The sequence below is a fragment of the Pezoporus wallicus genome, unplaced genomic scaffold (genome assembly GCF_028554395.1).
Source record: "Pezoporus wallicus isolate ANWC-B61680 ecotype Strahan unplaced genomic scaffold, APGP_CSIRO_Pwel_v1 contig_8806, whole genome shotgun sequence".
Lineage (NCBI taxonomy): Eukaryota > Metazoa > Chordata > Aves > Psittaciformes > Psittacidae > Pezoporus > Pezoporus wallicus.
The window spans coordinates 292086-318762 of record NW_026641419.1 but is presented as its reverse complement, the minus strand read 5'-3'; the positions used below and the strand labels follow the sequence as shown (position 1 = coordinate 318762).

General features: G+C 38.7%; 2 protein-coding genes across 7 annotated transcripts in view; one reads left to right on the top strand and one right to left on the bottom strand.

Moving 5' to 3' along the window:
- Window positions 1-26677, bottom strand: part of CEP85L (centrosomal protein 85 like) — a 139329-nt gene that overhangs the window by 35121 nt on the left and 77531 nt on the right. The gene's annotated exons all lie outside the window — the stretch shown is intronic.
- On the top strand, window positions 10615-18747 carry PLN (phospholamban). The gene is made up of 3 exons (XM_057423610.1): window positions 10615-10764; window positions 15800-15834; window positions 18411-18747. The coding sequence occupies exon 3, from the start codon at window positions 18534-18536 to the stop codon at window positions 18690-18692; it is 159 nt and encodes a 52-aa protein (XP_057279593.1). The 5' UTR covers window positions 10615-10764; window positions 15800-15834; window positions 18411-18533; the 3' UTR covers window positions 18693-18747.

The window sequence follows — 26677 nt, the reverse complement described above, 5'->3', positions numbered from 1 at the left end:
AGTGTTAGTGTTAAATTATGCTGTGCCCAAGTACATGTGACTAAGGATAGAACTGTCAATCACAGTTATGCTCAAACTTCACAGATTGAAAACCAAGATCAAAACTCATTCAAGAAACTGTTCACTTTAAAAATATATAGCTGCACTTCTACTGAATGAATGCTACACAAAAGATTTCCACAGAATAAGCAGCCAGCATGACAGACACACAAACCGTTATCCCAGTTTGCTGTATCCTAAATTAGTGTTGGGAATTTGGAACCTCAAAATTGGCAAACACTACAACAAATAAAGGACAATTCCCACTCCCCCACACCTGCTGTTTTCATGCAGGGTTTTTGCTATTGTAAGAATCAGACCCATTCAGTTTTGCAATATCATACAGGTCTTTACAAAGCAAGCACATGAAACCCTTTGCTAGTGCACTAACCTGCTCCTTCTCCTCTTTGCAGCGTTTAAAACTATGATAATGAGTTGTTCTGTTCTGCAAGGTGGGGGGCAACATTCCTCTCTTTGGTTAGATGGAATCGTATTATTGCATTTGTTTTATGACTTTTTAAAGCTTTTCCAATTAAAAAAAATGCTAATGCTGACTATTTACAGACAATACTACCATTTTTAGAAAGTAGAAAGCTTTAAAAAAGGAAAACAATAAACAGTAATGGCATTAAAATGCTTCCTAAAAGCAGCACTCCCTCTACCCACTACACTTCTACAAGAATGTTGAAGCCTCCTTCACAAATGAAATCCCCATTGCACAGAAGGCATTACATGCTTTATTAAGAGACCTCACAAATTTGACCCACATAAGCCAGGGAAGAATTTGACTGTCTTACAAGTTACCAGGTTTTGTACATTTTCTCCTTCCCCAGCACTGTTTATACTGCAGCTGAGGCTTCTGAACTTTATCAAGGTCAGGTTTGATAACCACAGCAAGAGACGAAGACATGATCCCTTAGCACAATAGCTTACAGATGAATTAAGAGCAAAGCATAGCAGCTACATGGTTGCTGGGATACTAAGAGAGATGGGAGAAAACAAATGCTACGGTCAGGTATAGAATTCACCATGCAGGGGAAGAAAATAATAACTTTTAAAAAAGCAAGCAGAGATTTGCTACTGATGGCATAGTTACAGGGATTTGATAGCAAACACATGGTCACTTAACCATGGCATTTCTATGAAAATTTACATTGCTATTAAAGGGGCGGGGGGCTGTTCTCCTGCCATTTCTCACCACTTCAAACATCTATACCTTTCAGTTCCCTCCCGACAGCCCTAGTCCTACACTCTCCCGTCATCCCATACTCGAGGGTTATTTGTATCTGGGACAGGCTCCTACCAGATTCATTGTACAAGACCCTGTGAAATCTAGCGCTGGCACACATTGTTAAGTGGAAAAGCAGCATACAAGACAACACGTTTTACAGTGGCACATCTTTGTGCTGGATTAGTACAAACACACAACTGCAAGCTGAATTATCTCAACTCCAGACAGTGCCAAACCCTCCATGAGTTTGCAGACTGGATATTTTCTAAGCTTCTGAAAAAAATACTACTACGCAGTTGCTGTGACACTGTCAAGTGTCCTGGTATTTAGATATGCAATCAGGTGGAACTTCCACATGAAGGTGACATGAGAGAATGAAAACAAAAACCTCCTGCACTTTCTTTTGAAATATCCTGCCTGTGCTGGTTATCTGAATTACAAGTGCATACACAGGACCAGCAGCACAGTCCTGGCTTATAGTCAGAGACTAAATGTGAAAGATCTGTACGTGCTCAAAATCCGCATCTAGCGGAGGTTTCTGAATAAAACAGGAATTTAACAGGGCATTAGTAAGGGAAGTGAATTGGAATGCTGGCCACTGCTTAACTAGCAAGGTTTCATTCCCTGCAGCACCCTTGATGGTATTGTGCAAAAGCCTCAAACAATTAACTATGAAGTCAATATATTAACTCTGGAGAGACTCTGCAAGACATCCTTAGGGATGCACGTTGCTACTGTACGAGTCAAGGATAGTCTCATTACAAGAGGCTGCAGCCACTCAGCAGTCCTTCATGACCGTCTCGTCTCTGGCACCTTACTCTACTATGCTCTTAAAGGGTGAAACTGGCACTCCCAGAGCTGCACGCTAGATTATACACCCTCCTCTGCTTATCTTCGTATGAACAATGACACTACTCTTGCTTTTATGTGATGTTATAACATTCCTTTATACTCCACACAACACCAACATTATTTTTGTCAGAAATCCTTTCCATTTATATTCTGGCAAATGTTATGAACACAAAACACTTCTACATGCCACTTAATATGATGTTAAAAGCAACAGTGCCTGGAATTTTCCACTGATAACAACTGGGTGTTTCCTAAGTATAGAAGCACTTGTTTTATTAAGTGTTCATTTTATCTTCCCATTACATTTAAATTCAAATGTTTGTTACTAAAAAAAATTAACATAAATGTGGAGATGAAAGGGAGCTTCCACAAGGAGAACAACTGTAACATCACCCCCCTTTTTATAAGCTTTTAGTGAAAGCTTCACTGTTAAACTGATTTTATTTTTTTGTTTCCTGTTCTGGCATAGAAAGCAGCATGACCAAAACTAACTCCAGTTACTCAGATATCACAAAAACACCACTGGTTTAAGTCCTGTACAAATGCAGGACATACATTATTCACTACAAAAATTTATGAGCTGTACAAACAAGGCAGAAATAGATTTAAAAAAAATGAATACTTGGGAAGACAAGAGAAGGAACAAATCAACCATGAATGAAAGTGCCCCTAAAACTGAAATATCTCAAGCATTGCATTCGGGCATCTTCAACCAAGTTCTGATAATTTATAAAAATTTACACTGCTAATATCTACAAATACCAGCATACTAAGGGCTAGTGTTGGTTGCTCGTTCACTACTTATTACTCCTGCTCAAGGCCAAAAAAAAGAGTGAATGGAAAAAGTGCCCTAGAAAGAAAACAAAAAGGTTTCTCTTTTTTACGAGCCTGCACAAACTCTGCAAGGATGAGCAGAGCTGGTCGTCAGTCTTGCACAGAAACCGCCCGCAGCCCTTCTGAACCATAAGGATAAGGAAAAGAGAGTGCCACTTTGGTGATTACTGGGGGGAGGGAGGGAATGCTTGCTGTGCAGTAATTGGAAAAAAAAAAAGATTTAAGAGAGACTAATAAGCACAGAGCATCAGATCTTCTTATCAAAACATGCAAACACACTTAAAGAGAGAGAAGTCACTCTGAGCTTAGTGTGAAGCAGTAGTACACATTTGGGGGAAAATGACGCTCTGCATTTTATCAAGGATCCCAACTTTTCAAATGGAAGATCTGTAGATTCTGTGAAGGGTGTTGGTCGCTGAATCAGAAACCTGAGCCTCAATTCTGCTTCTGTTTGTGTCAACTTTTCATGACTAAAAGAAACACGAGCCATGAGTGCAATATTCATCACATTTAACTGAACTTCAAAAACAAACAAAACACTCCCACAAAATTAAAGCAGAAATGTTCAAAATACTTATATGACAACAAACCCAAGTATTCACACAAACTCACAAAGGCACACTTGGTGTAAAAAATGACAATCCACAACTGGTCTCTAAGGGCACTTGCCAAAAGAAAGGAGCCTAGCCAAATTACTGGAACCTGCACATGCCAAGTTTTGAAGATGCAACTTCTGTACATGTTATAACTGACAGCACATGGAGAAGGAACGATTAGGTAATATACTGTTTTCCCACTCTCTTTTAGACTGATAAACCAAAATAGTAAGCAGACATAAAGACACACGCCCCCAACAATGCCACTCCCAACCTTTGCTCTCTAGCTCTCATTACCATGAACACAGATTAAAAAAGTAAAAAAGGACAAGGATATTCTATAAACAGCAGTGGGGGATTTTGTAAAGCCACCTTTACAGCATCACATGTATCATATATCACCATGTAAACAATAATTATTTTGGAAAAAATAGTAATTTTAAACTCACATGGAGACACCATGTATCTACATGACTTTCTAAATTTCAGAGGGAATTAGAGGCTTTGCGCCTCTGACAAATCAGGTCCTGGAATCTCAAAAGTCAGACATTTGAAAATCCCAGCCTGAAACCTCCGTGCCACTGAGGAACAGAAGAAAGGCAGCCAGTTTAACACTGGACTGTCTGTAAAACTGAGCATCACACAAGCACGGAAGATAGTCACACAATTTGTGTGTGGAGTAAGTGACAGATATTTAAACTGTTTGGCTTCGATCCAGACTATGAACCTTTCCCACTTGAGTTTATGAGGGGTACTTGAAATGCACTTGTCTCTAACAAAAGTAGCAGTATGATGTAAGGCTGCATTTGAACATCTGTGTCACTGTGTGAAAGTGTTTTCCTTCCTTAGGAGATAAACTGGGGGAAGTCCTAGCACCTTCTTAATATAAGCAGAAAGAGTAGAAAAAGTTCACACGAAAAATAAATGTCGCTTCCATCACCAGCAATTAGTACTTGTCACTTGTAGGTCTCAAAGTACCTTGAAAAGAAACTAGCCTTATAATTCCCATTCTACAGAAAGGAAAACTGAGACAAGAGAAAAGACAATTTGCCCAAGGCTCTCAAAAGAGCATTAAATCACAACAGATTCTCTAGCACGGAAACCATTTCATAAGCAAAATACTTGTTTTAACAGAAACAAATGAGATTATCCCCACCTAAAGAAATATAAACATGTGTTGAATGAAGTTTTTGATTGAATTATGAAGTAAAACAAGGCCTTATCCACCCAGAACATCCTTGGAGCCAAAATGGAGATGAAGCTTCATGTTCTCTTTGGGAGGATCTGAATCTATTTTTCAGCATGCTAGAAAACGTCACACACCACACACAGAGGCAGGTCTCCTGGTGCTCCAGCTGGAGACTCCTTTTTGTGGCCAGTACTAAGAGAACGAGAGGGGAAGATGATTCCCAAAGTAGTGATGTGCCACTTCGCTAGAAGTGGGGCATCTGCAGCAAACCATTCCTTGTATACTAATAGTGCATCCGTAATACCAAACATTTGGAAAAAACTATAAGCTGGTTCAGTAACAACTAGTTAAAAGCTGTATGTACATCTCTATGTAGTTTCTTTGCTACTCAGAGACGGTTTAAACCAGAGGAGTAGATCAACGTTACTGTTTTTGCACATTCTACAATAGAATAAAGAAAAATACAAAGTTTTGTACCTCCAATTCTCAAGTAATAATGTTTAGGATCCTAATTTTCTGGAATGCTAAGAGCAGAAAAAAAAATCTTAAAGGATTTTTTTCCTACATACGTTAACTGTAAAACAGCACTTAATTTCTGAAGAAGCAAAAGATATTCTGTTATTTAAATAAACTTCAGTGATTTCTGATGAAGATAAAAAACAAGCAAAAAAAAAACCCCTTAGAGTTTTCACTATGAATGGCATGAACAAAGAAAGGAAGTGATAGATAGCTGACATACACCATGGGAATTGCGCTAGTCTTATTTATAGCCACTCCATAGAAATGAAGAAAAAAAAACCCCAGCAAACAAAGGGCAGGGCAATAGGTGTGAGTAGTAAGTCGAAGAAGACACCACTCTAATGCAAACCAAGAGAATGACAGGTGTTCCTGGTCCACATTTCCCATCTGCTCATCTTTAAGTAGGACCAATTGAAAATTAGCATAAAAACTTTAAATATCTGATCTAAGCAATCTCCATGCTGATACGAATGAAGATCCCAGTGAGGAAAGCCGTCGAGGCCACTCGCCTAGCAGCTCCCCCTCCACACTACATGAGGACAGTCACTGCAATACCCTGCATGAGAGAACCTTTCAGCTTCTAAATGCTGCGAATGTGTTCATCATTTTGCTAATTTCCATGCATTCCTTTAGCATTCTTTTCATGCATTCCTTTCAGTACAACCTTCAGGTGATAATAAGTAGCAGCTAAGTCTAAACCCCAATTGTTTCTCCCCATCCTGCAGTTACTGTTTTAATGGAGATAATCCAGCACCACCACTTGGCAACTGGAACATGGTCTCCCAACTTTATCTCTCCTTCATATGCCTTTGTCCCACTGTTCATCCATCACTCATAGCATGTCAAATAACACAACTAATCTCTGTGCTTCCTAGAACAGTTTATCTCAATGACACTCAACACAGTTTCTTAGGTATAAGGATCTCAGCGCACCACCTAAAGCACATTGTTCAGCTTAACCAACTGAGGACATCAGTAAACACCAAAATACAGTTCTCCCAGGCATTTCAGAGAAATAAAATTTCCATTGCAATGAAGATCAAACTTTTATCATGTTGCTATTTTGAAGACACTTTGTACCACTGCAGTTAATTGTTACTATTCAATTATTTGACCTTCATTAATCTAGCAAAAAAAGTACACTTCATTGATATGAAAGCAACCAGGGATTTGAAACAGCATGGTTTTCTGTGCTGTCAATATTTTGCTTCAAAATAAAAAGGCTACATAGGTCAAGTCTCTGCTGTGTTGGCTCCAAGTGAAATAAGCGCTCCCTGCGGGGGTATGGGAAGAGGAAGGGTAAGGTGGATTTTCAGAGGAAGAGCCAGGCAAAATCTCTTATTTCTCTGCTTCTCTCCTAACATGGGGTCAAAGCACCAAAGACAAAAAAACAGGCGTTACACACTCCTGAGCCCCGTGATCGACTTTAATGGTTTAAAGTTCATGCCAGTAACAGCAACTGAAACGAAAACATTCAAGAAGACCTTTCTGAAAACATCTTTGCTTAGTAACAAATCAGATGACTAGTCCTGCCAGAGCCTTCAGCACTCCCAAAATGAGAAACATTTCAGCCCCAGCTGTACAGTTTTCCATTAATTTATTTAGTACAGGTTTTTAAATCACTTTGCAATGGTATGCTTCACAAGTTGCACCTTCAAAAAGTAAGTTCTCCTTGTTTATAGTAAAGAACAGAATGTGAAGATCAAACTAATTTAATGATTGTCCAATGCTTAGGAAAAGTAAACACTTCTTGTCCCAGAGGAGAATAACATGATGCAAAACCTAGATTTCTCAGCAGAGCTCTGTCCTGTAACACTAACAGAGATTTCAAGTCTCACTATACAAGGAGGAAAATCTTCAGCCTTAGAAAGACAATTTCATCCACATACATCCAAAAACTGCTGAGATTCCAGATATGAGAATCAATGAAGTCAAATAACCATCAAAGGAGGCATGAGGCAAAACATGCAAACATGAGCCAAATCTATTAAATTCAAGTAAAAAACCTCAAAGTGATAAAAAAAAATGTTGCTATCTCTGAATTGATTAGGCTACCTCCTTATCTGGTATAAATGTGGAATGCTGTTGACAGCAGCTGAAAATAACTGCTTTTCCTGTACTTTCTTTCAGAAGGAAGAAAAAACTGCTCTCTCCCTTTAGGTTGTGTTAGACCTGTAGTACAAATGCACAATTAGTTAGAGTCTTTTACCCTAGCAGAGATTGACAAAAAGCATCTTGTAAGCCACATTTGCTGACACCTGGATGGCTAAAAGCAATTACACCTGCTGCAGGAAACATCTTGCAATCAGACCAGAAAAATTCTGGTTACACAAGGGGAAATTCTCATTTTAATGTTCAGCTTCAATACCAAAACGTGTTATTCTGGCCCACATACACAAACTGATGCATGTCTGCGGGAGCATCCATTTCTCCCTTCTCTTCATTTTCAGTTACTTTTAAACCAAACATGTGCAACCCAAGAACCTCAGCAGTGTAGTGTCACAGTAATATATTCAGTATGAGAGAAAACTGCAGCAGCACGATGAAATTATGCACTAGCCTGACTTCTCAGACGTACTGCTGATTTTTTTTTACCTGTGTGTTACAATTGTGCTTGGATTATGGTTCATTTCTATGCAGGGTCACAGATTACCAACAGACCAGATACAGACATCTCAAACTCTACACAGATTATAGAGGTGCCCAGTGTCTACAGCTGGAAATTTAAAAACTGGTATATGAAAGACAAGCATAGTCCAGTGTGAAGAGGATTTTTACCGTTATTTAAATAAAGGACTTGGTATGCTGCGATATAACTCACTTCTTTTTGGACATCATCCCAAATATCATCCAGATCTCTAAATAAATTTATAAGAAACATGCTCTCGTGGCAGATTTCTAATCCCACTGGAGAGAGCCCAGATCATCTCCATTTAGGGGCAAGCAAGCAACAGCTGCACATTTTTGTTTCCCAGAACAAAATAAAGCAGACCAGAACCTCCAACAGAGATTCTGTTTAGAAAGCTTCTCCTTCTGATATACAGGGGTGTCTGGACCCATTCACGCAGGGGGTGAATCAAACAATACAGCATGTGCTCGTATATCCTGTCTGTACCTGTCAGACTGACATGTCCCATAAGCAACTTTGTCATCTGCCTCAGAATTCCACCAAACTCCCCATGAGTTACATGAAGGAGTGATACTAAACTGGAAAACTGTTCTCCAGGGAGGGTACCCAAAACAAGCTTGTTGTCAGAGAAACAACATCAATACAAGGTCTACAACATCCGCATGGTCTGAACTTGCACATGCTACTGCTATTTAACAAATGTATTTTCTATCTTACAATTTCTTACTGGAGTTAGACATTTACTGAAGGCATGTATTATATTTCTGATGACATAGTGCTATTTTTATTGATTTCCTTGCATATTTAAGCACCATTCTTTAAAAAGATGACCAAGCTGTGACTGTGTCAGCAGCTCACAAACAAAACCAGCATTCTTTTTAGGCTTCTTCTTCCTAAAAAGCTCTAACATGATGTTTCAGTCCAATTCACTGAAAAAAAAAGCTGATAATTTGGGGTGAAGTAATTAAATAACACGATCATTTTACAGAGACTTGGTAAAAGGGAGAAACCTGCATCACAGCTACTGCAGTGCTGGGAGTTAGACTTCAATAACAAAGTACAGAAGTGAATTTGAATAGTACAAGTTTCATATTGCATCTTTAAAAGAAACAAACAATGCCATGATAGCAGTACTTTTGCTGGATGACAGCATGCAATAAAAATGTGAAGCTTCCCTTGCAAAAAGCCCAACTACAGTTTGCTTGACTGTGAGAGATTTATAATGTTAACAATGCCACTATAAGTAAATTATGAAACCATTTTCACTGGTAAAGAACTATCACTCCTCACTGTGGAGATTTTCAATTAACTTTCAACTGAAATATGTGACCCAATATTTCTGGGTTTGATATTAAAAGATAACAGAAAGGCAGATTTATTATACTAAAACTGAGTTGCCAACTTCAACTCTGTTACTATCACTTTTCCAGAAGAGCTAAATCTTATTTACAAAAATAAAAATAGAGCTCAATTTGGAATAAGGTGGTACATCATATCCAAGGTCTTTTTGCCTCTGGTTTGAAGCATGTATCACAGCAAGGCCTAAAGGGAATGAAAAAACCCAAAAACCCCAATAAATTAGAAAAAGAAGCCACCATGTCTGGTTTCCTGCTCAAAGCCAAGCACTAATCTATGCTAAATAATTATTGTCAAAAATAGACCTGTAAGTGTTCAGAGTTAGGCTGAGCTTCTGTACTTTTGACTCCAATTTCCCAAAGAAAAAGAGGCATGTGCTGTCAGTTGCCTCCACATGCAAAGCCTTACGCTGAATGCTTGCACACTCAACAGTTCAGTCCTTTCACATTCAGTAAATCCTCTACTTCCTGGATTCACAAAACCTACCCCGTATACGCACTGTGGTGTCATTTGTCATTTCCCAGCACAGGATAACATACATAAGATAACCTGGGAAGTAGCATCCAACTGCTGCTCCTGTCCGAACTAGCAGAACAGGTTCTTAAGAAATCACTTGGAGAGTTTCCAGCCACAAAAAAAGAAAAATAGGGGGGGAGTAAGGGGGAAGAGCAGGCTTGGGCTTTAAAGGAAAAGTAAATACTTCAAGTTATATAGGAATGGTAAGTTTATCTCTGTAATTTATCACTGGATTTTATTTGGAGAAAAAAAAAATCCCCTAACCCACAGATCAACTGAAAGGTTGGAAGAGACTTGAAATACAGAATTATTTCAGTTCAAGCATTGTGAGAAGAAAGATTATACTGGAAAACGCACATCATACACTAAACTGAATACCAGCTGTGTAACAGGATTATCAGAACTATGTATACGGGAAATATAGTTTAAGAAACCCCCTGTACAAAAGAAGATCATTCCAAGTAGAAAAAAAAAACACAACACATGAATTGTGATCACCTACACTAGAGAGTAGGTTTTCAATGATGAAGAAACACTGCTGTAGCAGAGGTAACATGTCCAAAGGAGCCCCCTGAAAAAATTCCTATTTATGATCCTGTTAAAGAAAAGGCATGGTGTGAACAAGCAGCTCCCTTTGCTACCCCACTGGAGCACACCACTTCCCAGATTCCTTAATTCTGTGCCTGAGCAGGTGGTCTCCTTGGCACACAGCTCCCTTCAAGGAGGGACAATATTACCCATGTTTAATACATTATTACTGTGAACACGTTTAAAGGAGCAACTGCCTCTGCCAGCAGGCAGAAACAGAACCAATCACAACTTGCAAGCTGCTGAATGACACCGACAGTCCTGCCTCTGAAACTTTTGTTATTTTTCCCCCCTCAGCCTACTTCAATTGTTCCCACAACTTGGTCACAGACTCAGAGAAGTTGCCAGAGATCTACAGATACTTCCCACAGCTTGGAACAGGCTTCGCTGTGCTTCACTAGCAGTCACACCAGAGGTAAGGAACCTCTCTTCTTTCATGCTTTTCGTTCTTTCAGCAAGGCACTGTAGCTGTACTTTTGTACAAAAATGCCTGTACTTAAGGGCAGGTTACAATTGGTTATCAAAAATATAGAAATGTGGGCACTGCAGCTCCGAGTCAAAACTGTAGTGCTGCGGAGACATATATTAGCAACAACAAAGGCAACTGAGACTTTTCTACATGCTTGTGGGACACCAGCTTTCCTTGGGTAGATGATTCACACAAGTAGCATTACACTAGAAGGTGAGAAGCTTTTAACATGTTCCTCAGACCTTCGTGTCTCCTTTTAAATTTATCAAGTTTTGGGTTTGAGGTTGTGTGATTTGGGGTTATGGGGCTGTTTTGGCTTTTTTTTTTTGCGTTGGTTTTGGGTGGGGTTGTGGGGTTTTTTTTTGGCTTTGTTTTTTTTCTTTGCCTTGTTGGTTTGGTTTGGGGTGTTTATTTTTTTTTTTCCCTTGTTTGGTGGGGTTTTTGTTTAGTGTTTTTTTTTATTTATTATTATTCTTGGTTTTAAATACAAAATACACAAAGAGAGTAACTCAAAGTTTTATAGAAACACTTTTGTTTCCCCAAAGCTGCCCAAGCACAGCCCAGCAAAGGTAAAGCTCTTTCACCACATTTAATGCATAAGACCAGTTTTCTGATCTAACACATCAAGAGAGAAAACATTTTTTGCTGTATGATGAAAAAGTACCCTTAATTTAAAAATGTAAGCAGTGTATAGCAGTACTGGAACAGAAATTATGTCACGTTCAAGCATGCATTGAATTGCTTGAATTGCAGTTCAAACTACATTTTTGCTGTGAATGTTTTTAAAGGCTTATTTTCTCTTGTTGGTCATTGTAACTGCCAAACTTGTCATAGAATGCTTCTAGTAACAGAGAAATAATTTATCTAAGATTTGTAACATGAACTTAATTTCAAATGCAAAGTAATTTTTTTCAACTAATGGAAGCATGTACACACTATGCAACAAAATATAACCCCAGTTTTAATATCACTGGAGTGCATCTCAAACAGAAATATGTCACATAAAGAAAATTTTAATATGTAGATATACAGATATTTTTAAAAGGATTATGATTCATGAATATGTCGGTTTTCAAGGAATTCCTCCTCCATACAAACATGTTCCCCCTTCTATCAATTCACACCTTACTAGTTACGTCCGCTTAAGGTTCTGGTTTTAGAAAAGTCAGATTTAATATAGACCTTAATTGTGGGAGGCATGTTTTCCCTGTTACTGAACAGCCATACCTAATTCCATTTCCTATTAATGACTGGTAGGCATCAGGCAAAAACACATGCAGGTGCTTGGGCTTGTGCTCAGCAGCCTTGTGCCAGTTTTGAATAGACAAGTACTGGAAGTTCTGGACATCCTGTTACTCCCAAGGCAAACAATCTATTACCAAGTTTTCTAGAAGCTGTTTCCAGTAGGCAGAAGTACCACTTCAGACCTCCCAGTGCCTTCAAACCAATGCCTACAATGAGCAAGATGATCCTGAGAGATAGACAGATTCTTTTCAGGGTTAGTGTTACACAAAATATATTTTCCAGTGAAGAGAGAGGTTACTCTGCCCCACAGAGCATCCTTCTCTCCTAACACAAACAGTGCCTACACACACCTTTGAAAATACGTAGTTTATGTGTACACACACAGATTGAACATACATAGAAACTTGACTCCTGCAGGCAGCCCTTTACTGGACTGCACTGATAGCTGCAGGAGGTTAGACGCCTGTTCACCTGAATTCTGTTCTGCCACAGAGTTAGGTAATTTAAAGAAGACAACAGCGTGGCTCAGCTGTTAAGTTAAACCTAAAAAATTCACACTGATAACATCCCGTATCACAGGAATCCAAATGCTGAGTAACAACAGTCGACAGTCCTGACAGAAGCATGTGCTACATAGCAGGTGGTATTACAAATCAGATGTGAAATACCCCATTTAATTCACAGCAAGTAACAGTTTTCTGCCTTTTTTTTTGCCACTCATTTGTCATGACAACTATGTTACCTGCATTTAGAGATCTGGATTTACATATACACCACATTTCTATTTTTAAAAGTTGCATTTATTTCTTATCCTTGGAATACATTAGGAATATAGTGTCTTCACTGGACAATACGGAACTCACTAAAATCAGGCTGTAATCAGCTTGAAGGTGATTGTCACTGACTTTTTTCAGACTACAAACAAGAAAAATGGGAAATAACTACACAGCTACAAGAGCAGCTTTTTATTTGCTTTAAGAATAATTTGATTTAGGAATAGAAAAGTACCCCAACTGACGAAACAAATTCCACAGGAAAGTAATGTTATGTTCCCTAACAACAAGGTGTTAGGCACCTGGTGCATCTAGAGGTGGAAGGAGTTAATTTCATAAAAGAAAGTTACTTTTTAAAAGCTAAATCATACCAACAGATGGGAAAAACATGGTTATTTAATGTCTTATTTTGATGAGGGGAATTGATGAGTATGGAGGCTGAAGCACCTGCTCAAGATCCCACTGCCTGGTCCTGCAGCAGTTGCAGGGAATTTAACCCAGTTGAAAACTAGCCCAAAGCATTAGCTTCCAGCTACTCTAACGAACCAGCACACAGACAAAAGTCTTGGTTATCCATGAGGTATGTGGATAACTTCCAAAAAGAAAGATACCAAGCCTGGTGTGTTCAACTCTTCACTGGTGTAATTCCTTGGTATCTACACCTGCCACATTCTCATGGACTTGAAATACAGATAAAGGTTCTTACTGGTGATCTTATTTCTAGGACACTGAAAACAGCAAAGCTAGTCAAAAGGAAGACTGTAAAAGTAATGGATTAATGAGATAGGGAGGAGAAAAACAACTTTAAGTGTGAGCCTTCCCTTGTCCTCTCCCAAACATGAAAAGTACTGACACTTCAGTAGAAAAGAGACTTTAAAACATAAAGGTAAAAAGGAGAAAAAACTGAGTTTGCTTTTCCTGCTACCAGCACTTGCCAAACTCCGAGACTAATTGTTGCTTCTTGCCCCATCCCAAGGAAGCGCTTTCTGCAGATGACTGAGAAAATGACATTATACAGTACAAGACACTAACTCTTCAATGACTTAATGTACTCCAGCTGCAGTCTTCTTTCCTTTACACAGTTATTTGGGTTTTTTTCTATACTTCCATGCTCTTCCTCTGCTCATCTTTTTATACTTTCCTTCCTCAGCCTGTCCTCTCCTGCACTAGTGTCTGCACTCTTGCCCTCACCCAACTATTGAATTTGTTAATATCCTTAATACCCTTCTTCACTGACACAACTGCCTAGGGCAACTCTCAGCCTAGCATGAGAATAAGCAACAGAATTCTGTACCCCTAGCATAGGTAAATACAAAATCCAGCTGCTGGGGTAAATCCTAGCAAGTCACCTCCATAATTCTTGGGGTTTCTTTGTAAAAAGAACAAAACTAAAAAATTATGACATATCTTTATAAATCACTTCTGTACTTGAAAACCTGTAAGCAACTTCTGTTTTATCACTGGGAACTTTCACTGACTGAAGTGACAGCAGTGAGACCTTCTAGAGGTCTCAAGTTAATTAACACTTCCTGCTTCACTCTTTTCCCACTTCTCATCTTCCTCACCCCCCCTAAAAAAAATGAGATTTTTCAGACCTGAAGGTCTCAACCACAGTGACTCCACACTGCCAATGATGAGGTATATTACACCAAGGTTCAAAACAAAGCAATGCAACTTAGAGTAAGACACATACATGAACACAGGACAGTCACCAATGCCTACACATCAACTGCAGATGCTGTGCCCAGGCAAAGCTTTAGAACTCTGCAATGTCCTCTTTGGGGGCCATACAATCTACAGACAATGGTGACAAGGGTCTTCAGGTTCAACAGCATTTAGCCCTGCATGCAGAGTTCCTTTTTGTTCGTCACTATATACTCAAATCTTTAAACTTACCTCCTCTGAACACGAAGAAGATTCCCTTCCTATTTAGGAGTATCACACTGCTCGCAAATTGCTATAGAAATTTCTTAGGCCAGGTAATTTTTGGTAACAGTTTTAAACACAACCAGGGATCATGTAACTTGATGGTATGCTTTGCATCACTGCATTGTGGTTATTAACACATTTATTTTCAATGGATGAAGCTGAATTACTGGGGTTTGGGAACATCTCATTTTAAAATCTATGGGATAGACTGTTACACAATAATACTTTTTAACAATGCCCTTTCAGGGCTTCACTTGGTTGTATAGAACAGCAACAAATCAAGTGTGTCAAACCTCTTCCATTCCACTGATATCACTGCTGCATTTAGTAAACATATGACAGGAAACAATCTGTGTCCCAAATGGCTGTGGCATTTCCAAAGGAGACAAATTTATCCTGTGTGACTTTCAATGGAGTCAATGTAGTTGCACCAGGAACGAGGGTGGCCCACAGTTTTCTCTCTGGTCACATACCTCCTCACACTGTGAAGGACACCCAGGAACAAAGATAAAAATAACCTAATACAAATCAGGGAAACAGTCACACGTCAGGGAAGGAGGACACAACAATTGTGATCCGTGACTCACTCTAGGGCACCAGGTGTAGAGGACTCCTTACATGGAAACAGACTTTGTCAGCCCCATGATCTCTACCTGCAGATTCACACTGCGCGTAAGACTAGCCTTTCACATCCACTAACAAACTGGATTGAACGCATAGCTACATAGCAGTGCGGCCAACAGTTTCTTCTATGCAATACTTAGTCTTGTCACACATGAGTAACACAACTTTAAAGAAAGGTCAAATATAGTTTGCCCTTTCACTGCACTTTTAAGAAGGGGTACATAAATAATACTTCCTAACAGTGACCTAAAACACAGTCAGGGGACTAAACAAGGGAGAAGAGCTACTATTTGTGGCAATGATCAGCCTTTATTTCTGTGTAATTATTTTTCAGACTGTCCATTTTGACCTTGGTAGCCACCCATATGCAGCTCTATTACTGAATCTGTTTCTCTTTATGCGTACTTTAGGTGGGTGACAGCGCCATGGAAGATTAACAAGGAAGGTATGTGTTTATTAGTTAAAGCCATGTGCTTGTAACAACAAACTTTTTGTAATACAGACACAGAATTTGCTTCCTTTGCTTACGAGAAAACAAATCCCCCAGACAGGCTGAGTAGGTAAAACAACAGGCAGGCATTTCAAAATACCTATATGAGCTTTTAAATCAAGAAAACCAAGTTACTCCATTTTGACTTTTCCTCATCTCTTCCCTACACCACTTTCTAGCTGTAAAAGGTATATACTTTAAATTACACTACCTTTCTTTTTTTAAGATCCTTTTGTATTGCTTGTCTGGTCATGTATGTCCAAACAGATAATGCCGGCTCAGCTCAACTGAGCCTTCTGACTTACTGCCTGCTCCCTCAGCAACATCTCTCACCCATTCTAAAGGGAAGAGTATTTTTTCCCCCTCACAGAGAGATCTCACTATTTCTCCTCACCTGTCTTGGCCTTGCATCTGCAATGCCCAATCGGCTAATACTGTTTTTTCTGGAAGTACTTCAGAGACCCAGGTCCTTCCCCCTTGAAACATCCAAGTGAAACAGGCAGCAATGTAGCAGTGCAGGTGCCAGCACGTGTGCACTTAAATCTAATGCAGCACACAGAAATGGACTTATTGTGCATATATGCTGGGAAAAACTTGTGCTGTTCCAATCCTTACAAGGCCCCAAGAAGTCAGGAAGAAGACAGATACGTTTCTGTCACAGGTCACACACTGCCAGAAGACCACAGGTTGCATACACCCTGCATTAAAAAAGATGATGCAACAAGTTTTGTTGAAGTAATCCACAAGAAATACTGTTCTCTGTGCAGTGTCTGTCACACAAGCTGGTTACACAAACTTTTATGTACTACTGTAAATGCATTAGTGGTTCATCTAACATGCCTTGTCTAGAAAAAGATAAACAGCCTAATGCACCCCTGCCCGTCATGGGCTGGGAGAACAAATGTACTTTCAGCCAAGCCACCTGAGAATTCCTGTGCATGTTTTGCTTTTACTGCACTTGGGGCAGACAGTGACAATCAAAAAGCTAAGCAGAATACTTGGCAAGCACTTTAACTGCTTAAACAGACAAAACCAGGCACAGCATAAAGTCAAACAAAGCTGAAAAATTATAGTCACTACAAAAGTAAGTTCTTGGTTTGTGTCTTACTCATAATAAAGTTAAGATCAATTATAGCTCAAAACATGGTTACAAAATCTGAAGTTCAGTTTTAGGAGGAGATGTCATCACATGGAATCCTCTAAAGTTATTAAAATATCCATGTGTAATCTGGTTTCCTTTGAAAGCCTCTTTTTAAATACAACACTGGCACTGGCAGCACATAGATTGTGCTCATACAGTACTATTTGACCCTACAGGCCTACATGGAAGGACAGAAAAAGAAGAGTCTGAAAGACGCTTCTGTTTTACTTTAAGGTTTTTCCATTTTAGCTACATCTAAAGACAAATTCGTGGACAACACAGTATCCGATTCAGTCATGCTTATCATGTTATTTGGGCAGCAGATACCTGACAAGGAGAAGCCTGGGAAAGAGATGATCACAATATAAATTTACAAAACATTCATAGAATCACAGAATAGCTTAAGTGCAGGTTTAGGAGCAAGGTTTGGGAGAGACATGTCTCAACATCATCTGGAAAACCAAATTTTCATATTGTGGCAGCACCTACAGATTCCACCTCACTATAAACTAAGCATGCATATGTCCAAGCCAGCCTCTTGTCACAGAAAGTTCATACAGAAGGGTTTTACACTGCAACTACTCTTTGACAATTTTAAGATTACTAACACCCCATGCTTCATCTGCATTTAAGATATACTTAAAATAAAACAATTCAGAGGCAAAGTTATATACAAGTTTTATTTTGCTCCTCATGGCAGCGCTCTGCCTTTGCACCTACATTTAGTAACACACTGTCCTAGATGTGTATTACAAAATACACATTAGTCCTTCCTCCGTTGTGTCTGTTGAGAAATGTATTACTAAAAATTCCCTATAAAAATGATGCACTAGCTTTTAATTACACGCCATAAAGAATTTTTATTTGGAATGCAAATGCTTCAACAAGATTTCCTGCCCCAACACCTTCCAAAATAAGGTACTGGTAAATCAGATTATCTGCCCAGGTCAATAATAGCCAGCAGTAATATCCAGATCTCCTTGCTGAAATATCTGTGACTCTAGCCATTTCATCAGGCTTTCATCTATGCTTGAACAAATGAAGTGGAGGTGGGAGGGAAATCAGCCATGGCCTTTTTATAAACTGTAAAGGATGAAATGGTCAGGACCTATATCAATGATGTGGGTAAAACTCACATATCCACAACTTCCATTTTACAATTCCCCAGCAGTGTTAAGAAGCAGGTGTTCCATAGTCTTCAGGAGAAGCAGCACAATACAGCACAGACCTAAACTTAAAAAATAAAATTATAAAAAAAAACTGTTTTAATCTAAAAACATGGTAAAGGTAATATATTAATTTCAGGATTTTTAGAGCTTTAAAACAATCTCTATTTGTACTGATCAAAACACTTCTGTATTTCTAACTCTTCACTTTCCTGCTTTCCCAGCTCCACAAAGGCTCTCTAAAACAAAAAGAGAAGATAATAGGCACTTTGCACTGTTCCTGACAACTTTTCCTCTTTCCTGCCCTCTTAAAACCTCTGATTTGTGCCCTCTGCTTTCTTGTTGCCATGGAGAAGGTCCAATACATAACCCGCTCTGCTCTGAGGAGAGCCTCAACTATTGAGGTGAACCCACAAGCACGCCAAAGGCTCCAAGAGCTCTTTGTGAATTTCTGCCTGATTTTAATTTGCCTCTTGCTGATCTGTATCATTGTGATGCTCCTCTGAAGTTCCAGCACTTCTCTGCACTGTCCTCTAAGAGAGTCGCCCCCAGAGGGAAGACACCCAATGCAAAGATCCTCTTGTGAGAGGGGCTAGCACCTGGACTAGAGCTGTATGCCAACTATCGCACTGTCTCTTACTACTTGCTACATGTATTAAAAACATACTACTTCTGTAAAGATGTTTAGAGCCTGTTGTTACAAAGCTGTGCATGACCTTATGTCTCAAGAGATGTCTTTTCTGAATGGGGTAAAGTACCTGCTCTTCATGGAGTTGGTAAGTTCCTCAATGTTTCAGCTACATCCCACAGATAGGAACTTCACTTCTGTGGCGAGCAGAGTGTTTTCAGGTTTCTCTGAAAGTCCTTAACTTGGTGGGGTTCCAAATTTGACCTGTGTCTGCCAGAAAAACATTTACAGGCACACAGCCCTCAATGCATCCTAGGGAAGTTTCTGCTCTGCTTACTCCAAGATGCTGTATCTCTCCATTATCAACTGAAGGCATTCAAATTGGTTTAGTGTTTTTTTTTTTTAAGGAAATATGAAAATAAACCAAAAATCTCTTCTAACCCTGAAATAAAATCGCATTTCATATGCTTTCCTCCCTGTTTAAGGGATCTTTTATATATATAGTCTTGTATGTGTGTATATATATAACCCACACACCTGGATTTGAGAAAGAAGGAAGAAAAAAAAATAAAAAGGCATCTTCATTTACAGTATTTTTCACTCGATACATCCTTACAGAACTAAGTGACATCTGAAAAGTTCTTTCATTGTGTTTTGCAGAAAAAAAATGAGACCTCCACACTGGTATCAAAGATTCAATTTTCTATAGTCATTTAACTGACATGACAGTTGGCATAACCCAGAAATAATTCTCAAGAGTTTTTAATATTTGGTCTCAGACACCTTTATTATGGCCTGCTATAACTTAACAATTTCCTTAACTTGAAGCTACAGAGAACTTGGTATTTGCCAATGTCACACAAGGTAGCTTGTAGCTGGTATGGTAATGAGGAAGGTCTAGGTCAACCTTACTAATGTATTGAAGTGTATCATTCAAGTAACACCACCACCTACACCTGCAAACGCTTCTTGGGGAAAAAAAGGCAAGTATTTCCCTAAAATAAATCATACATATAAACAGTTAAGCACAGGACATAAAGCATTGCAGAAGTATATTTTCAACATATAAACCACAGCCTACACGCATAAAAGATGAAGTTTCTACTCCAACAGTTTTCAGTAACAAGACTGGGCAGCAGACTTTTAACCCTCCTATAAGTTGCTGGTATTAAGCTAAATTCCTAGAAAATTTATACAGTTTCCTATTTTCAAGAAAGTTCAAGGTAGAGGGCAAAGAGAAATCCAGTTTTTAAACAGGCATCTTTCTATACCATTCTGCGTAAGCAACCCTAGTGATAAATACAGAAATTAAAACAAGTTTACCTTAATCTTGCATTCTGACTTTAAAACTTAATATTCCATGAGTGGAGGTTGATGCTGAACACCTAAGCAGGAAGGGAAGAAGTGTTTGGAAAAAACCTCTGTATTTGATGGAATGCAAGTAAGGCCAGTGGCAATGCGCTTCCTCTTTGGTGAACAAAATGTTCAGTGACCAGACTTCTGAAATAAGGTTAATTACTAGAGGAAATTAGTTAGCTACTCTAAGAGGATTAGGGCAAGTGCTGATGAGATGGCAACACACATCCCCACTTGCAAATTAGTATATGACGATTGCAGATTCAAACTGTCAAAATAATCTTAATTTCCCTTTCATTCATTCTGACCACTCTCCCAAATGCATGAGATTTTAGCAATCGCAGTTTCCTATTAATTCTTCTTCTTAAGGAAAGCCACAAACAGCACACTTTGGGGTGGGAAGGAAACAGAAAAATATAAAGCTACCTTCTTATGTTTTTTACATCTGTGTTTTTGTGATGGATAGGGTTTCCAGTTTTAGTTTGTTGTGGAGGTGTTTCAAGAAACTATTTATAGTACTGAAAGTTTCCTGAAGAAAAAAGGTGTTAGAGTAAAATATCAGTATATACATTCTGAGGACACGCTGGGATTATTTGTTTCATAAATCAGTAATACACAAAAATCAAAGTAAAATATTGCCAGGAAAATAAAACTCCCATTCCTCTCTCATAAAAAAACCACCAGCTTCCTCATAGGTAGCTGAAAGGCCATTATTTATTAAAAAAAACAAAACATAAACCAACAATTAACAACTAAGAACAAAACCAAAGTATAAATAAACTGGAAACCCTACTGTTCTACAGCAATGCAAGTAAATTGCAGGTACTGCATAGTTCATTTGTGCTTCAGGATTATGCTGATCACAAAATCTGCTACCATCCTCACTACCATCCTCTATCTCTTCAACTGAAGCCAGAGATTACAAACATAAAACCTTTTGTATATAGTACAGTCTTCTTTGTATAATTATATGGGTGTTAAAACTAACATCTACTGTATTTTTATTTATTAAAATGACTGCTTGAAAATATATTGTGTGAAATAAGATGCTTAAATACAATTCCATTTAGAAGCATTCTATCATCTACTTAAAGTTATGTAAAAAAGAGCCAATCATCATCCAGCTTTACAATTCTTGATGCTTCTGTTTATTCTGTTTTGGTTTTCAACAGTAATCTTGCCTAATTTGCGATGTCCAAATCACTTACACATAATTCATAGTAACCAGTGCACATGAGAGCCTAATGAATTTAATGTAAGTGTAATGAAAATGTTCACTACTTTTATGAGCTGTAATAAAAATTCCAAACACAGCATGTAGTTTGGATTAAGTTTTCAATTCTCTGTTCCACTCTACCCAAGGCTAAATTTATCTTATATCCTGACAGTAAATAAAGACAGCCAAAGAGGCAACAATCTGGTATTACTCTTCGTCAAAAAAATAAAAAAACCCAAAAAACCACAAAAGACAAACTTCAGTGGCTATTTTACTCTGGAAAAGAGCCAAATCAGGAACAAGATTATGCTGGTTATAAAGATGTGTCAGCCATTCTTCAGCAAAAACTGCTACATCTACCCATTTTTCTCTAGGTGAAGACATAACCCATTTCAGCATTGAAATTTTGCTCTAACCAACCCCAGCCAGAGTGAGGCATTTTAGAGGGCAGCAGGTGCTTGCCGTTCTTAATTTTGCTGCACCAATTCACCAACAACTGCACTTCCGAGCAGAAGAAGCGAACCACTCAGTGGAAAGACAAGTGTAAAATAGGCCTAAACAAAATTATTCACAAAACCTGCACAAAATATTTGCCCCCCCCCGCATAAAGATCTTTAATGCAAGTTTTGCTACAACTGCACACAGAGCAACAGTCACATCAGACACACACACTCATGCCAAAATGTACTTTACCTATATCTTCTCCGCCAAAATTAGAGAGGAATAACAAAAGCAGTCATTTAGGGTGTATTCTTGCTCATATCAAGAGGCATATTGCTATACTATAGATTACAGGACAGATGCCTGTATTCGTATGGCTATTAATAAACAGCATCTGTCAGAATACAACTAGAAAATATTTGTTAAGCCCAACAAGATCCAGGTATCTTTTATTTCACCACAAATGTAGTTTTTCCTTTTCATTTTAGCTAGATGTTAAAAACAGGGTGGTAGAAAAAAAGAATCTGTTTTAGTTGTGGAAGGATACAGGCAAAGCCTCTTGCTCATTGCAAGGCCTAAACCAGAGCAATTTATAAATAAGGATTCCTTCAAACCTGCTGCTCATCTCAGCAAGAGCCCTGGTAACATAAATTATTTAAACCAGACCCTAGATTTACTGTAATATCAGACAGTTCAGTCAAACAGATTGCTTTCTAAGCCCACTGTATTGTAAGATACAAGAATACAGAAGTACAATAATTTTTTAATAAAATATAAAACTATAAAACACTGCCCTCTTGTGGCATTTCCTAAAACTTCAGCTGGTTATTAAAAGGACATTTTGGCAACATTTCATTGTTAGGGCTGAGCAATCCTATTCGTTGCTTTAATTTTTATCTATTTTTTCTATACATAAAACACAATTGCTAAGTTATTAATACTATTTTAAAATAAGCTATTGTGTATATGCTATTAAAAGCACGAAGGATGCAGCCTCTGCCAGCCCAATCTAGATTCTTAAGGCATTTGCAAAGTTGCAATTAATCCCAAACAGCACACTGCTGGCAAAACATCACCCACTGCACTGCATGATGCCAAACCCTAGAAGGGTAGGAAACACTCCTATTAAAAGCAGGACTTTTTGCACAGATGAGGAAGTTGAGTGGTTTTTGCACCTACAGAGAACTTTTAGAAGCAAATTTTCAACAGTCCATTGCTGAAACAAGTAGGTGTTGAGAACAGCTATTCTTTTTGAAAAATCACATAGGCCTGCAAAGATGAAAGCTATCATTAACTTTGTTTTTCTTTCAAGGCATTTGGAAAATTAGACTTGAAGGAACATCCACATTCCTTTGCTGGGGGGGAGGGGGAAACAGTTACTGTAAAACTTTTTTCTTAAGTGGTAGAAATTAAAACCAAGCAAACAGCAGAGGACACAATGAAATTAAGTGTGATTCTACACTGCTTACTACTGCAGGAACAACCCAAATCTACCATCAAGAGTCTGCAGCAAGCACAAGAGCGCAGACTGATGCACATCATGGATCTTGCTAACAACAGAGGTGTCAACCTGCTGCTCAATTTTCTGCTTATTGTCTTGGTTCTGGTGCTTGCATTTATCCTTGTGAAGCTGATGTGAACCTCTGTGAAGTTCTGCTTCAAGTCTTGCTTTGCAATGATAATATAGACACTTCAAACTATCTGAATACAAATATGCAAATCCTGCAGAAAATGAATACATGACAAAGTATCCACATGCCTATTTTATCAAAAAGCAATCCTAAAAATTGTCCACCATCATCTGCTTGCCACTGAGTAAAGAAAGCATCTAGAGCCTTGCTGAGTACCTGAAGAAATCCAAGTATGTGTCAGTTACCGTAGTTTTCTCACTGCTACAGCCGACTTGTATTTAAAGATATGCAAAAGATATGCAGCCTTCAAAGAACATCATTTCTGCAAGAAGGGACAGCAGAAGTCGATTTTTTTAAATGGAGTTTCTGTATGGGAAATGACACAGAAACAGCAGGAAGGCAGAATGAAACACCTACACTGGGTTGACAGCACGCACCAAGTTATCTGTGGAGAGCAAAAGCACAGATGCTATAGAGGGAAACAAGGATATCCATGAAAAGCAGCTTCCAGCAACTGACATGGGGATAAGTTAAGTTTAAATATGAAAACATAATTATTTTACCTCTTTTGACCACCTACAGCTCACAGCAACACCTTAAAAGCCAGAAGACATTAGTGTTATCCAACAGTATCAAAAAGAAGCAGCAGTCAAAACAACTGGAAAGTAAACTACCATTAGCAAGGGTTATCATAACTCCCTAGAAGCCCTTAACACTGACCTGCACTCAAGCAATAGGTGCATCTGCATGAACCCAGGAAGTGTCCTACAGCCTCAATAAGCCAGACTTACCACTCAAGCACACGTCAAGTGGGCAGTGTGGGAGCCCTCAAGCCATATTTGACACACCACTTGTTACCTGCCAGTGCAATCATCCAGTCCATAGCTTGTCCTCACTTTCAGCATGCAACATAAGCTTCTTACATGGCCTTCTATGGCCCTTCACAGGATGCAGTTTCCCCACAGCTCCTTGGAAGGACAGTGACCAAGAGCTCACTTCTGCTAGAATTATTTGCCCAGAAGGCAGGCAGCTCTATACACTTGATACACTCTGGGAAAGAAGGTGGCCAGAAGTACATTTTACATATTACACTGGAGCCAAACAAGCACCTCTCTTTCCCAAGGACAACATGGGAACAGATACCAACGCATATGTATTGTACAGTGAATTTAATGCCATACATACACACATTAACAGTCTTTTGTACACATGCAAATGAGGTCGACGTTGCTCATGGTGCGGGGAAGCCCCAGTTTCCAGCTTTTTATTGCCAACAGCACATCCCCAATTCAGCACATCCACTGTTGATCCAGCACTTCTCAGAATCCCAAGTATATTACAGAGCTGATTGACTCCTGTTCATCCGCAGGATTTCCAGATTACTGGATATTGTGGGTGGTTCAGTGATCTGGAAGAGACTCATCTACGTTGGAGCTACAAGAAGACTTCTATGAAACAGCAGTATGCCTAGCAAAACACAGCTTATACCAGTCCTACCCCTAACAGGCATCCACATTCCGCTCTATGCTACCTGCTCCAAAGCTTACACAGCATTAGTGTGCTGGTTTGGGCTGGAAACACAGTTTTCAGACAAATCCAAAACCTAGTCCCATACTAGCTACTGTGAGGAAAATTAAATTCAGCCCATTCAAACCAGCACAATTAGCTAGGCCAGCATGGACAGTTAAAAGCTTTTCTCCCATCTGCTCTATGTGCAATAAACATTTAAAACAGCTTCTGCAAACTACATTATCTATAACTTTTTAATATTGACATAGCAATATCAGTTCCTGCCTGTTTGCATTTAAAGCAGAAAACTTTGCATAGCTACATCACTGAAAGCACTTTACTAAATACTCTGATAATCTTGAAATATTCTACTTTAAAAAAAATATATACAAGGGATATACGTCCTAACAGTTACAGAGTTATCTATCACTTTGGAAGATTTCTGCTGATGCTTGACATACATGGCTTGAAGCATACCAGAACCACACAAACTGACATGAAGCCAACTCTCATCTAAAGAATAAAAAATGTTTTCCTAACAAAATGGCTATTCACTGATACTCAGCTCAGGACTGTACAAAGCTTATTTGTCTGTAGGCATAGTCGAAGGTTTCCCTATCTTAAGGAAACCACTGTGACAATTTAATAGCTAAAATGAGATAAATGAGGTAGTCCTGACAAAAACCAAGTCATACATTCCTTTTTACTACTACTGTCATCAACAATCATGTATTCCCAGATCCAAAACTACATACAAAGGAAGCATGTAAGAAACCCTGCTGCTAGCATGCAGAAAGAAGAATATACAACCCCAGCAGCCTCCTCTCAACCATCAATGAAGTCAACAACTGCTGAAATATGTCGCTCAAACCGAAATACGCATTTTCTTAAGATGACATATAAAACTGGCAAGGTTATCAGCTAACTAGTGCCAAGTCTCTTTCTGCAATCAAGCATGGTCCAAGTTGGGCTTCCCATCATCTGCTAGCACTGACTCCAGACTAAGCCCACATACACAATGTAACAAACAGAATCCCAGTTGTTGGACTACCAACTTCACAACCAACAGAAGAGCTTAATTGTGGCTCGCAGTGAAGAAGTTCACTCCACTAAGCAAAGGTGATAACTGCTCATGTTAAAAAGTTTTATCTTGCTGAAAAGTACGGTTTATCAACATGTGACACAGGAAAAATGTTGACATGAATAATTTTCAGTTAACTGTCAGGACCATAAGAAAAACTAGCTTTCGGCTGATATCAGAATAAACTTTTCTGTGGCAACAATAGCATTTGAAGAAGATTTTACCTTTTTCTTTCAAGTAAGGTTTCACAACTTTTGTTCTGCAGTGTTTAGGTGTATGCATGAAGTTTACTTCTGTTTTGAAATGAAGATTGTTGTAGTATCTCTATATCTCTCACTGCATTAAAATTCGATTTCCAGTAACTTTTATATACACGGTGTGTATATATTTACCCCCACATACATTAACAAAGCAGTATTTTCCTCATGAAAGAAAAAATAGTAAACCACATACCTTAAAGGAAAAAGATGCACTTAAGCAATTTCCATCTATTTGCTCTGCTAAATTCTGACACAAGTTAGCACACCATGAAGAAATCATACAGATACCCCATACAATGGAAAAGTGATGCCTACAACATTGTACAGAGCTAGTGAGTAGATCTGTGACCTTCTGAAACCTTTCTTCTT